Source organism: Triturus cristatus, chromosome 2_1 (genome assembly GCF_964204655.1).
Source record: "Triturus cristatus chromosome 2_1, aTriCri1.1, whole genome shotgun sequence".
Taxonomy (NCBI): Eukaryota; Metazoa; Chordata; class Amphibia; order Caudata; family Salamandridae; genus Triturus; species Triturus cristatus.
Window position 1 is genome coordinate 937,666,454 of NC_140581.1, and position 15,051 is coordinate 937,681,504.

At 41.7% G+C, this 15,051-nt stretch overlaps 1 protein-coding gene across 1 annotated transcript in view; it reads left to right on the forward strand.

Annotated features, from left to right (window-relative positions):
* Nucleotides 1-15,051, forward strand: part of GLDC (glycine decarboxylase) — a 212,791-nt gene that overhangs the window by 130,100 nt on the left and 67,640 nt on the right. Inside the window, exons 13-16 of the mRNA XM_085633437.1 lie at nucleotides 7,089-7,173; nucleotides 7,322-7,363; nucleotides 8,555-8,697; nucleotides 14,492-14,567. Coding sequence (XP_085489563.1) covers nucleotides 7,089-7,173; nucleotides 7,322-7,363; nucleotides 8,555-8,697; nucleotides 14,492-14,567 — 346 coding nt within the window. The remainder of the gene's footprint in view (nucleotides 1-7,088; nucleotides 7,174-7,321; nucleotides 7,364-8,554; nucleotides 8,698-14,491; nucleotides 14,568-15,051) is intronic.

The window sequence follows — 15,051 nt, forward strand, 5'->3', positions numbered from 1 at the left end:
TCTTGAGTAGTAGATGAAAGATCTTCAGTTAATAGAAATCATGAGTTTTCATCCATAATCACCACCAGGTGATGTCCATTGTCGAGTGGACCGAAAAAGTCAACGGCTATTCTCTCCCATGCATGCTTTGGCAGTTCTGACCAGGGGCTTTAGCAGAGGAGCGTCGCCCCATTGCTTTAAAAGCAAGAAAAATAAACTGATAAGTTACATTTTATTTTTCTTAGGTTTGGGGCGGGGCTGGTGGCACAGGGGGGAGGAGTGGTTTGTGCACATAACCGCTTGACCTGCTGTCTGGAACTGGCCAAACAGTCATATGCACTTAACATGTTCCACAGACAGCGGATGTGAGGACGGAGGTGGGAGTTGTCAATGTTTTATATTTTATTCCCGCTGCCATCCCTGTTCCCTGCCAGCCGCTACTGCTTGGCATATTCTAGGTGTGGTGAGTAGTGTTTGTAGAAAGGCAGTTACATAGATGACAGGCTTTTAGTTCCTTTTCAACCCTGTCATCAAGATAAGGAAACCAGACTGTCTCAGAGCTTGTTTTGTGGCAATAATTTCACAATGTCTTTCATGGGCCACTTAAATTATTTTCTGTCGCAGACTCTCTGGAATCAAAATTCTCGACCCTCCCCCTTAGTAGAACTCCTGAGTTGTGAACAGTTCATCCTCGACATTATTGTATTTTTGATATTTACCATCACTAGTAAGCGGTCGAGGGTGTTGGTTCCATGACTGATGTGTAATTATATCCTGCAACTTTAACATGTCACTATCATGGTTCGTGGCAGTGATAATCTGGGTTAACGAAATGGCAGCTGGTATGTTTGACTTTGCAATGAAGTTGATCTAGTCCTCCGCTGTCTTGTATGGAGTACCGTGACCCTGTATAGTCACTCTGGAAAAGTAGTCAGCCAGGTTCTGATCCTTCCCTGGATAATGTACAGTGGTACAATTATACTCTTGCAACCGTAGTCCCCATTGTTCAATGCGAGGAGGTATTTTGGCCTTTGGATTTTCAAATAGTCAATGAAGCTTGATGATCAGATATCAACATAAAAGGGTTTTCTGTCCAGGAATACATGGAAATGTTCACAAGCCCATACAAAGGCTAGGCTTTATTTTTCAGGTTGTGAGTAAGCATGTTCTTTTTGGGTCAAACTTCTATTTTCCTATGCAACAGTATGCCTTTGAGCATTCTGGTGTTCGCTGTGCTAAGATACCTCCTAACCCGACTGGGCTAGCATCAACAACAACCTCTGTAAGAAGCTTCGGATTGAAGTATGCCAATTCAGTAGCTTTCTCAATGGCTTTTTTGATTTTCTTAAAACGTTCCTCACATTCATGTGACCAATGAAATATTTTGTTTCGTCAAGTCTCAACGGAGCACTTAAAGTGGCAAAGTCTTGAATGTATCTTGAACAGTAACTGGCTATGCCAAAAAATGAACGCACTATAGAAACATCTTGTGGTGGATCAGCATGTGAAAGCGCTGGTACTGTAGCAGGATATAGTGTCATACCCCCATCAGAAAAGATCTGACCAAATAATTTTAACCTGGTCTTATGGAAAGCACAATTGTCTGCATTCAAAGTCAAACCTGCTTTGGCAAGTAAACCACATACTTGGGTAAGAGCTTTGTGTTTTTTCTGTAGCTCCGAAAACATTTCATCGCTGTAACTGAACGTATTCATGACAGGCTGTATATGTCAAAACAGTTCTTTAGCAGATGACACACTGAAATGTAGTCTATTGTATCAAAACAGACCAACATATGTAGAAAATGTTGTACTGTACCTGCAATCTTTGAGTTCCAACTGATAACCTTTATTTAAATCAAGACGAGAGAAGACCTTTGCACCATTTAGTTGCGTAATGTTAGCAATATGTGGCTAATCACCTGTGATGGTATACAGGAGATTAAGTGTTTTTCCTGATTAGAGGATGTTGAGCTGATGGCGAGACTCAAACCAGGATCCCCAGCTCCAAAATTGGCAGCTCTGGCCGTTACGCCACATACTCTCACCTATGGGAGAAACCCATGGCGTTGGACAAGTAGGTCGCTCAATAATATGCTTAAGTAATGATTCAAATTCTTTCTCAATCAGTTCTTGCAAATGAATAGCAATTAGTCTGTCTTTGGATGTCCTCATTAATATGCAATTTTACTTTCATGTTGTAATTCATAGAAATCCGTCCCATATCAGCAGCTGTGCTGAAACTGAGTAAACCGGCACAAGAAGCACATGAATGGGTGCTTGTATCGTTGTTTTCTTGTGTTTCATTGTCGCTAGAATTGAACCTTTGCTTTTCAAAGGTGTCGCTGCATCCCATGTATACACTTTGGTTTTCAATGGTGTAAGTTTCTGCAATGGAGACAATTCATTGTATTTCTCCTCGGGCATATTGTTTATTGCTGCACCACTGTCGATAATGAAAGGTATTGAACAATCATTTGCTTTCAGTGTAATCCTCTGAAAGTGTTGGAATGACTTTGATGCTTTGTCATGTCGATCTTTCTTTGACTGATATTTTTCTTCACAAGCAGCCAAACCAACATATGCACGCTTTTCTGAGGTAAACATCAACTTGGCACAATCATTTTCTTAACTTTTGCTTTATACTGAAATAGAAGAGCTGTTTAACAATGATTTTAGATGAAGATCGACTTCTTTCAGTTCTGATTTGTCTTAACTGAAGTCGCCGCTTGCTCTTGTGGGTGTGCGTCAAGCATTGCTTCTGGAATGTTCTGGCGGCTATTTTGTCTTCACGTTGTGATTCACTTAATTTTTCGTTCACTTTGCAAACCATTACAAACTGGCTCTCCTTCCAATAGCCTTTACATATCTGTCCAAGAGGGGACCTTCACCTTCGTGCGGAAACGAAATCCACTTCTAAAACACAACTTTTTATATGTAGACATCACTTTGTGTCCTTCAGTCTTTGGCTTATGTTTCACACTCATAACTGATTCATTCTGGGCACCTCCGTCCTCCATGTCAGCAGCTTGTCTATCAGAACGTCCTTCAGCTCTGGCAGCCATTAACACTCGTTCCAGATTACGTTTCTCTTAGCATGCGTCTTCTAAATGAATCTGACGAGCATCTGTCAGTCACTCTCCGATGTATAGCTTCATCATTAAATTCATTGAACTTACAATATCTGTGTGTAGAGATTCTCCACAAATTCATCAATGGTTTCAGCAACTTTCTGACATTCTTGGTTGAAGATGTATCGTTCGTAATCAACATTTGGTATTGGATTAAACTTGAGTCAAAGGTTTAATCTGACTATATGCAACTTCATCAGTTTGCGGCATGTTCTTATGACTTTTTACACCATCACCAGCCAGATTTTTTGATAATCTTTTTGTTAGCAATCTCTTCAAGTGAACCAATGCTTCAGCTTTTTGGTGGTATCGATTGGTGGTGGTTTCAGGAAAGTGGCAGCGCTGTAGCCATTTATGGAAATTGGTGATATTGAGGGTGGAGCCCTCTCCAGCGCCCTCAGCTGTTCATCTTGACCCTGTTCATCTCGACCCTGTTCATGTGTGCCATCTTTGAGGCCTTCGGACGTGCTGGCATCTGGATCATCCTTGATGGCTTTTGGAAAGACAGCCCCAGTCTTTGCCTCTATTGGAAAAGCAGTGTTTCACTATTCCTAAGCTATCGGAGACTGTGGTGATTGTCGCGCAGTTGTCAAACACAACCGCTGTGCTTGTTCTGGGTTGCGGCGCCTGGCACTTCGGTCGTAGCTGCTCACTTTACTAAGGCTCTGAGTAAATTATTGTTTTATCCTTTGGTGGTTCTGTCCACGCTCTGTCTTCACTACTTTCAAATTGTAACGTTATCTTGCAGTTTGTGATCATCAATAGCTTCTCTTTGAAAATCTGGTTGTATCTGCCTTTAGCCTTAACGTTCCAGATTATGTACGACTCTCTAGCGTAGCAGCATGTTACCTTTTATGTACGGTCTGACCAGCAGGTTCTTGGTCACTGATATGTAGATTTCTTTGCAATGCTTTCGTTTTCAATTTCTTTACAGTGCCTGGAGTTGCACTTTGACTTCACATGCATTAAGCAACGGTTCCGTACTTTGACTGTAACACATGTGGCACACACAAGCAGTTTGCTTGGACCACAGCAAACTGGGCGATCACTGTTTATCTTTGGGTTAATATCTCCTAACTCTATGCCAGTTGTAGCATCCTCCTCAGCCTGGGTACCTGCAAATGACTACATCTCAGGAGCTTAGTATTACACGTCTTTATTTGTCTGCGTGTAACTGCAAACTCAACATTCTAAACCAACCTTCATTGCATTCCGCTCTAGCAAATAGACCACAGTTCTACAGAGTCCATCAGGATCCATAAGGGTTCCATCATTTAGAACTTGCAAAACACTACACTTCAGATATATCTAACAGACAGGATGATTCTTCATTCGGCATCTTGAATAGTGTCAAATACTTTCAGCTATGCAGTATCAGTATTGAGATATTCTTTAAAGCTATATTGTTTTTCGCCAATAAGGTAATTGAAATGGGGCTTTTGATATGCTCCTGTTTGTTTGGTTCATCCAGTGTAGTATCTCAGAAGGACAAGGATATTCCTGCTCTCCTATTACATCCTCATCTTCCCATTTGCAGATTCCTTCTCTGTCCGCATTAATGGTGGAATGTCTTCTACTGTCCGTTGTTTCTTGGACTGAAAACATTTTTACAGTGCCACTCAGCCTTTCAGCTGCTGTACCATGTTGTCATTGGGAAATTAAGTAATTCAATATTTCCTGTGATCTAAAAAGTAAATTTGAAATGTCTGATGCCACAAATCTGGCAGATTTATTTTTTGTATTTTTGCATTGGAGATTTTTGCTTTATATTTAGACCTTTTCATTTTAGGTCTTGACTAAGACGGGGCATCTTCTGTGTGCTCCTCCACCTGTAACCTTTCCTCCCTCTGTTGCCTCTCACCCTCCCTTCTATGTTGCCTCTCGCCCTCCATGTAGCCTCTCGCCCTCCCTCTGTGTTGCCTCAGGGCGCAATAAAAAAGCGCAATGATTTGGCCAGTTTAGTGCCAACCCAGTGATTCTTTTGGAATATTGGCCCATCTTATTTCCTTTACTGATAATTCCCAGATCTCAGCCTATGAGAGACGTGTCCCTTAGACTCTGCTCAAGCAGGTTTTCTTCCTGATCAAGGCACTGAATAGGTTAAAATTGCTTTTAATATTTAATCTAGGAGGACAGACTGCTGGTTTTTCCCGCCGTTTCTTCTGCATCTCATCCTCTTAGCACGTCTTACTGAGGCTAGGGTGAGTTAGTACCTTGCAATGGATTCCTTTTTTCCTTAAGGATAGATGACCATTGTTAGTGCTTTTTCCCTTTAGGTGTCATCTAGTTCCTTGTGGGCTTTCTTAATCATTTTAATCTTAACATGATGCCTCTAACTCACTTCAAGGGTTTATGGTTTTCTGCTATGAAGATCACATCCAGTATGTCTTACAGGCTACACTTTCTTACCCAATGCCAGGCAGACTTTCAGAACCGTTTGAAAGACATTGGCAGTTTGATGTTCAACCATCACTTTATGCTTGGTTGTGATAAAAGTAGATTCTGATTTTCCATTCATACAGGTATCTCTTGCCAATTTCTTGGTGGTCTTTATTGATGCTTACTTTTACTGGTATATGTAGTCCAGGCACACAATTTGGTAATTCTCTTTGACCACTGATTGTATTTCAATACCCCAGGTACTAATCTCACATCAAGATTTTTAAGCTCTTGCTACTTGTTTCCTTAAAAACACCTTTGTAACCCAAAAATATCATATATTTTTTCAAACTCTGCATTTGTAACAAAGCTACAGCAAATACTGTTCCTTGCTTTCCCATACGTTTGTGCTGCAACATGGGCACTTTCGCTTCAAGATTTTCATCTGCTAACCTTCTAGTTCTGCCTCGCGTTCATCATGCTAGTCTAGGAGGGCAACCTTTTCCATGTGTTATAGCCAACTTCCGCATTGCCTTTCTATTAGGAATTATTTGAACCAAGCATACTACTCATGGCTCTTAAACATGGTATTTTAGATGTTCTGCCTTTCACTGGATATGCACACTGGTTGTCTTAGCATCAGTATAACTTGAAGTCACTGCATAGGTTGCACAAGTGAGAATCATTCAATCTAAAAAGATGAATGCTGTTGAACAATTGTTTTTTTAATTCAAAAATAAAATTTGGAAACAGTCTTTCCCTACTTAGTTCCTTTGTCCACAAATTCCTTCATAGATACACTTGACTTCAATGTGAACTTTGCTGATGGTTTCTCTGTTATTTTATAATCATTAACATGAAATGGCTGTCTTTGTAAATTTCCAATGAGCGTGCCTCAGTAGACCCAGTCAGTCTTCTATGGAGTTAGAAAACAGGACACCCGCATTTATAAGATGTTATCAACTGTATACTAAACTATGTGTTAAACATGTACTTGGCTTAATCGATCAGGCACACCCTGGGCTGAAACCCAAGTTAGTTTCTAAGAGCACTGATCTTGCTTTAGCTCGTATGTATGCCATAACCCCTATGCTAGCTATATGTACTTCGTATTGCTGGACAATGGTAATCCAGAAAATCGTAATTTTTGTTGGTTTATCAAGATCTGCTTCTGAAACACAATAATACTGTGCAAAGTCCTGTGATGTTGCTGTATTGGTTTTCACACTTGCCCTGATATCTTGAGTGTGCTACTAGAAGTGTAGGAGTGTTACAGCGAGGGTATAATGTAAAAGCTTTGGTGATCAACTACAGGGAAAGATGGATTAAGTTTGAGCCAGTTTGTTGTAAAAATAGACAAGAGAAAGGTGCGATGACTGTTCAGTGACTTTGGTATGAGGGGGTTGATGATGGATCTAGGTTTACAACTTGTGATGCTTCTAGTTGTCATTTGATTCATCATCTGTTGGCCACCCTAAATCAAGGCTTTTGTAAGGCTGTAGTCAGTTTGCGTAGTAGGTATTTGTGGAATTTGAGTTTTGGGGCAGTGTTAAAAGCTTCTTTTGTTAAATCCACATTTTTTGTGTTTCATGTTCTGCAGCTATCACTCTGAAACCAACTTAGTGCGGTACTTGAAAAGACTGGAGAACAAAGACATTTCCCTTGTGCACAGTATGATTCCTTTGGTAAGTATTGTGGACTTTTAGTTTGGGGTGGGATGGGCAAGACTGCCGGCAAGAGTGTTTGGAAGAGTGGGTAAATGAAAGATCAGAAGTACTCAAAAATTGAGAAGAAACGACGCATTGACCATCTTTTTTGTCTTCATTTTTTTAGGGTTCGTGTACAATGAAACTAAACAGTTCATCTGAGCTTATGGTAAGTGTTGGGTAGAATTGCTTTTTTGGCAGAACATAATGGGAACGCAAAGGAAACCTTTTCCTGTGGTGAATCGCACAGCCCATGGGCACGGATATATGAAAATCAGAGTATCGAAATATTGTACAATTTACCGTTATGGCTTTTTGTAGAGCCCACACGTCACCCGGTAGGTTATCCTCACGCTGGATAAAGAGTAAAGGGCCATGTCTTCAGTTTCTTGTGGAATTCAGGGAGGAGGTGGCTCTGAAGGGCAGGAGGAGGTCGATTGCAGAATGGTCTGAATCCAAGATGCCTGTTTATTGGATGCTTTTCCTTCTCGTGTATTTCCGTGAATGTTTATGCCTTTTACTTGTTTGTCATTGTAAGTGTCATTCTCAGTTTCATATAAATGTAACCATGTTTTGCTTGCAGTATCTTGAGGTGTTTTAGTTCACCATCTATATGACACATTCTACCTATAGCTGCAGAGCCTCCCTTTCTTGTTTCTCACAAGCCCCAGAAGCAGAACAGCCATGAAACTTGGACAGATTGGCCAGTATTGATCAAAGTGACAATATACTGACCACCCAGGATCTTAAGATTCCGTATGTTGGCTGTCCCTTCTGACCCCTGCAGCAGTTTGAAATTTCTAGAAAGTCTTCTAAATCATTTTGTCTTTTAATTTATAAGTAACGGTGGTGGTGATGGCGGGTCTCAGCCGTGTAGAGCTTGCTGTGATGTAAAACCTGAGTTACCCTCAGCCCTTCTGGAAGAGTTAATTTTCTAGGTGTAATGGGTTGGCTCCCTTAATAGAATAAACCCACCAATGTAACACTCAGAAAAACACTTGCGAATGAAATAGTGGGGAAAAAATCATGCAACTACCAGTGTTTGTCCTGAAGCAAGACCACTGTCCAGAAAATGCATGGCTGATAAAAGGTCAATAAGATCCTGGGTCATATTAATCCTTAATATTTTGACTCGCTTTAAATGTAATGTAGAAAGTTTATTAGGAATGTTACTTGTTCCCGGAGCAAATGATGCTATGAATTTCAGAAAAACATTCTTTAGTTCTAGTGATGCTAACCAAGGTCTAGTGATGGTAAGCAGTCAATATAATCTGTCATTTAAATGCATCTCTTACTGTTGTAAAAGCAAACTGCTCTTCTTAAAATGAACATTTTAATTTCTTTTTTGTTTGTTTCACAGCCTATAACATGGCCGTCGTTTGCAAATATCCATCCGTTTGTGCCTGTTGAGCAAACTCAAGGGTACCAACAGCTTTTCAGGGAGCTTGAGAAAGACCTTTGTGAAATCACAGGTTATGACAGAATCTCATTCCAACCAAACAGGTAAGCCATATATTAAACTGCAATATGCATTGGATAGAGAATTGTCAAATATTTTCCATTTTTTTCCGCCTTCTTACTGCCACAGGAATGCAGTCTTTGAAACACTGCAAATCCTAACAACTGTAGCATTTCTAAGTATTATAGAACAGATTATTGAAGTTATTAGCTGTTTTTCCAGAGATGTGATTTGAGACACAATGATTATTAGATGACTCCATGTTATCAGACACCCGATTCCCGTCCAGTTTTTCTATTTAGTCCAATTGGTTCATTTGAGGTAATGCAGGACTACCAGAGTATGCATGTTGCGCAAATGAAAACCCATGTCTTGAACATGGTGTCCCTCATGATATGGAGTCATTTAGTAACACTAGCACACATACACAACTGTTAAGATGTCAGAGCAAGGTTCATGTTTTGTTTCATTGGGCTCCATGATTGTTCACCATATTACAAATATTTTGAACTAGCGTTTTGAGGTTCCTTGCAGTGGTGGATGATATTGTGCGCTGTAAGTGCTGGTCTGGGATGCTGCGATTCATACCATTGACATAACTTATGAATGCAGTTTTACCAGTCTTAGAATCCTAACAATGCTTTACTGTATGAAGCAGTGGTGTAGGTCAGAGCGGTTTACTACTACAGAATGAGAATATTGTGGACATAGTGAAACAAAGAAATTTGTATCAAACAGTAATTGGAGCAGGCATTGCATTTGATGCATAGCCACAGCAGTTGCATGAGCCAGAAGGCATAATTTAGAAGACAGGCATTCAGATATATGAATTCAAATGGAAGATCTTTGAAAGAATGAGTTAGAAAATGTGGAAAAAAAACTTCAAGACTTTGTGAACGCTGGCAGGGTTCAGAGGAAATAGTTTTCTGTGGCATACTGTTCCACACTCGAAGATTAGAGAATGTATTGGGATACCCTCTCTAATTCTGAGAGGGACAGGAGATTGTAGAGGTGTTTTGTTTTGTCTCCTAGAATCTATGGTGTTACTGGTATTTCCCGAATCACTGGTATATGTTCTTCAAATAGGGAGGTAACTTTGAAGGGTGTAAGCAACATATCATGAATGTAACATGAGTTTTGAGCTGGAGCAAGTGAAGCTATATCAGAAGGGGTGTGGAAGGAAGGTGCAGTATCCATGATTGGACTTCTTAATGCCTTTAACAAGAGATATTGAACAACATCCGCATTGCTTTAACAGGAGTTAAATGTTTTGTAAGGCCTTGTAGGAGGCATTTCCACCAACTGTGACAGAGCTAGGAATTTTCAAACGGGTCTAAAGTGCCCATTTGAAATTACTTTCTGTAAAGTGCCAGGGTTAGGAGAGGCCAATTTTAGTGGTTTAAATGCAAGGCTTAAAATAGATCGGCATCCAGTGTGAAGACTGTAGATTCTGGTTGTCGCACTAGGGGTGGGTATTTTCCTAATCGAATAGACTTTCGGGCAAAGTTTGGAAAAATTGACCATTTTCTGTTTTGCTTTGGTTAGAATTGTAAGTGGGAAGGAATGTATCCACTACTCTAGAACATCCAAATGAACCCTTGTGGTACAGCTGCCTGCAATCCTATTGGTGGGTGGAGTTGGTAGGTGTTAGTGCTGTGGCTCCTCATGGTTCTCTGCAGATTTAAAGAGATGTGAGGCCATAACAGAGCCATGAGTTCCCCATAAGAAAGAGGAATAGTTAAGGATCAAAGTGATTTTTTTTGTTTGTTTTTTTTGTTTTGTGTTTTCACCAGTTCTGATCTTTGCAAAAGGAACAAGCTTTGGCATAGCGAATAGGTCTCGCTTTTGGGACCTTATTAGTGTTTACCCATGCAACAGTTGATGTTTTTGCACCAAGGCTGCATAACTAAATACTTATAAGGTCCTAAAAGCGAGACCTATTGGCTATGCCAATGCAGGGGTGAAATATTCCATCTGATTTCGTTATAAAGCTGAAGTTGATGCAATTAAAACAGTCTTGCACTTCAACTAAACAGACTGGGGCCTGCATGTACAAACCAGCAGAACTGCTGTGCAGGCTGGTCCACAAGTGTGCAGTCTTGTACTAACACATACTCAAGAGACTGGCACATACACACAGATTGCGACACACATACAGCGCAGATGGGCAGACTGACTGGGGAGAAACCGGCCCACATAGGACATATCGCAGGCCCAGGGATACCTCTCCCACTGACAGCTTGAGGCCTGGAGCAAAAGGCCGCAGTTCACATACTGTGAAGGCCCCTCATATCCCAAGGGAGCAGCTTTTACAGACATCGGGTGGACCACTGGTTCAAACTGCAGTTCAGGTATTGTACAAAACTCTAATAATGCCACGGGTCAACCTCTCACAGGCAGCAGCAGTCATGCTGCTGTTCACACACCACATAGACCCTCATGTGCCACAAGCCTGTGTTGTCATTTTGAAGTTCACATATTCCAAAAGTACAGTGAAACTCTTTTATATGTAATCAGTGGGTAGTCACCTGGGGTTTAGCTGCTTTTGCTTTCAGTTGCCAGCTGGCAGTAGTCAGTGGCCTCCTGTACAAAAAGGTGACGTAGAATCAAAAAAAATCTAAAAACAGCTATAAGCAACACCAGCTTAAGGAGAAGGTACACAGGTTGGCTGGCAGCCAGACGCCAAAGACTATGGTCCTTACTTCATAGATCCACAGCTTTGTGAGCGATCCTTCAATAGATGAATGGTGAATTAAGAGTAATAATACAGAAAAGTCTGGCAGTTTATGAAATGATTTACAAAATGTATTTACCCGTCTACAAATAAGTTCACTGAAAAATGATTCTGCCCCTTGAGATGGACCCAAGGCTTTTGGGGAGTCAATAAGTCACTCCAATCAATGAGCATCCAGCCTAGGGGGTGGCTGCAGGGAAATATCTGTAGTGAGGCATCAGTGATCTCAGGAGGTAGCTTGCATTTGTATAGTGGTGCACACAGGTTTGTAGCGGTTTGATCACAAACATACGTCTGAACCATGGCGGTGGTTACACAGAGCATGAGCCTTAACGCTGAGAGTGGCTGCACACGCGTGATGGCGGAGTTATAACTGCACAAAAGACTCAATTCCCTCCAGTGTGGCGGGGAACCTGCGTAGGCCTGTACGCTGAGGTCTCTGGAGTCATCTCTATTTCCCAGAGTCGCAGCCTGCGCCCTGGAGGGGCTGCACGCTGCCTGTTGGGTCCTGGTTATGCAATCGCCTGCGGCTGTGTGTACGCGCTCTTGACGAGGATGGCCTTCCTCACATAGCTTTGTGTTTTGCTGGGCCTGTTATTACCAGAAGTAGTTACACTCTCGCGTAGATGCAGAGTTGCACCAAATTACTGAGAGACTCCTGTGGAGGGAATGTTACTGCCTCAGCGGGATTCTTGCCTGCTTAAAGGAAGCACTAACTGCTGGTGCCTGTGCGTGACCTGTTTTGTGCGTCGCCCTTAGCTGCTGATGCCTGTGAGCATGTACTGAGCGTGAAATAACTTTACACTGGTGTTCCCATGACTGTTTTGTATTGTTCCTGTAATGCGCATAATCTCTGCGCAACTCAAGCGCGGAAGTTTCCTGTACTTCTAATGCAGCGCCCAAAAGCGCCACTTTACAGCGCTCTGACACCTTCGGGTAATGTCCGCGCTTTATAACCATGCACTAAACAAAAAAAAAAAATCAATAAAATCTTTGAAACGGATATTCCGATTTCTTTTTTTTTGTTTCTTTTTTTTTTGTTTGTTTTTTTTTGGGTTTTTTTTGTTTTGTTTTCAGGGAATCCCTTTGGTGGGCTCGCTCCTTGCACTTAAAGGGTGCAATACGAAGCCATTCTGCTGGCCTGCAGCAGACTGCTTTAGGTTCTCATGCCATCTGGGCAGCTCACGTAATATCCCACGCGCATCTCACGAGCCCAGGGGGCCCGCATCTCCAGTCTGCAGTCCGTAGTAGAACTCCACAGGCACCCAGGCCCAGAAGGGCAGCTCTCCCATACAGCAGGAGGTCTGCGGTATCAGGCTGGAGTTCATAGTCCTGGGGTGATGCAATCCCTGGAAAAGAGCGCTTGTTGTGTTGAAGTCATGCTTAGAGGGGAGGAGTAAAAGGCAGACCGGAGGGGAGGGGAGGGGAGAGGGCAAAGGATTTACCGAAAACAAGGAGTGAAATTCGCTCTACGAGAGAACTCTGGAATATATAGCTAATGTGTGTCAACGGCAGCAACTTTGAAGAGTGTCGTGGCAAACACCTAGCTGCGCATAGGAGTGGATTGGTGCAGTCCTGCAAGCCTGTACATTCTTAAAACCATACATGTCAACATTTGACATGATATTGGAGAACAGGAGATTCCGAAAAATAAATGGGGGTCTCCATTATTCCCATTGACTAATGTTGAAGCAGGTGCAATTTCAGCTGAGACACCAGATAACCAGCATTGGCCCGAAAGCGAAAGTAATGAGGAAAGTGTACATTGAAGCCGCGCGGGGCCGCGAAAGTGATCACGATCAAGCACGGCGAGCCATGCGCTTAATGAGCATGACGAGGAAAGCCACATGGCGCCTCTGCTCGTAAGTGCACGGCCGCGCACATGCACGCAAGCTGTAGGCCAGCCATGGTAGCATATTTTGAACCCCTTACTAAAAGTCTCGCCAGACCAGCATATGCGCTGGGTCAGGCGAGACCTAAAAAGCAAGAACCCGCTCGGGCTCGTGCAGGTTAGAGCCATTCTAATGATCCAATTGGTTTAGAAATAATGGAGAGTAGTATCTTATACTCTATTGTGCTGTACTGTGCAAAGACATCTAACCAAATGAGGAAACCGATATTTCCATTATCTGGGAACAAGGAATCATCCATTTTGTGTGGCGTCTGTCTGAAACCAAATTAGAAGTTATTTAGATTGTTAATGGTGAAGTATGGTGCTAGTTGTCCATCAGCTGCACTTTTCAATGAGCCTCTGTACAAAAGATGCCTTGAGACATAGTTAAAGTGATTTAAGTTGCATTTCTTTAGAAGACAGCTGACCTGCTTTTGGGGATGAATTTGTGATCTTTAAGACTAAATAGGCACACTTTTACTAATCATTCAGAACAAGGAACTGAAATTGTATCCTTTGTGGACAAAGATGTGATGCCCAAGAGAATTTGTGGCAGCTCATTGGTGTTTTGGTTATGGAAAATACAGTCTGGAAGGCACTAGGTGTGAGGAGTTCAAAGAAAGTCTGTGGATTCTTGGAGTAGATCTCATCCTTACATTCCTAGTATTATAATGGCAATTCTATTGTCTGCAATTGTATCTGTTTGAAGTATCGAGGCCTTCTCTACCCTATTTTCAATAATTTGTTGAGGTTATGTTCGATGTATTCTAGTGCTTCGTTATGCTTCAAATCTGAGGGGTCGATCTAATCAAAATAATTCTGCTTAACTGAAGAGCTTATGGTAATTTGTGATGCTATTTTGCAGGGACTGATCGAATCCATTTCTCTGTATTGTCCACCTTGGTTACCCACCATTCTCTAGTCAGCGGTAGCGGAGGACTTCCGTTGATCCAAATTTGGATACGGTTTAATATTTGAATGAATTACCACTCTTGCACATAGTTTGCCATGTGTCAGTTCTGAAGTCCTCCCAAAGCCCTACTGGATTTATTCAAATGCATTATGAAGATCCTGACATTGTCACTGATATGTTTAAATACTTCAGAAAATTTGTCAAGGGAAATATATTGTTTTGCAAGATGTGAACCATTGGATTGTAATCGTGTTTGAATGCACATCTCTTGACTTAATCGCATGTACCTTTTCTCACCAGTGGAGCCCAAGGCGAGTATGCTGGCTTGGCTGCGATTAAGGCTTATCTAAATGGAAAAGGAGAACACCACCGAACTGTAAGTGTGAAATAGTGGAGTGAAATATGAAGCCTACCTAGCTTAGATGCCTCTACTGCTCAAGTTGAGAAGACCCTCAGAGGGAATAGCAGTATAAGCGTTAACTTCTGGCTTTCTTTGGTGTTTGTGAGCATGCACAGCAAATATTAGTCCATATAGCCAGACACTATATTAAATTGTTTATTTAGTGTTCACAGTGAAAGTAGTAAAGACAATATTCAGTTTTGTTAGGAATTACTTATCGTTTTATTCAGATGTGCATTTGTGTGAATGAGCAGATATATGGATATTGGTGCAATATGATATTCTCTGCTACTGCAAGTTCTATCTTTGGCATATTGCATGAAGCTAGTGTTAGGAAAAGTGAACTTTTTCTGCACCTTCAGCAGCAGGTTGCCATGTTGCCCCTGTATGTAGTAGCAGCAAATAATGTGCACCTGTGCTGTTAGAACAGTAGATAGTTTCAATTGTCACAGTACCTGCG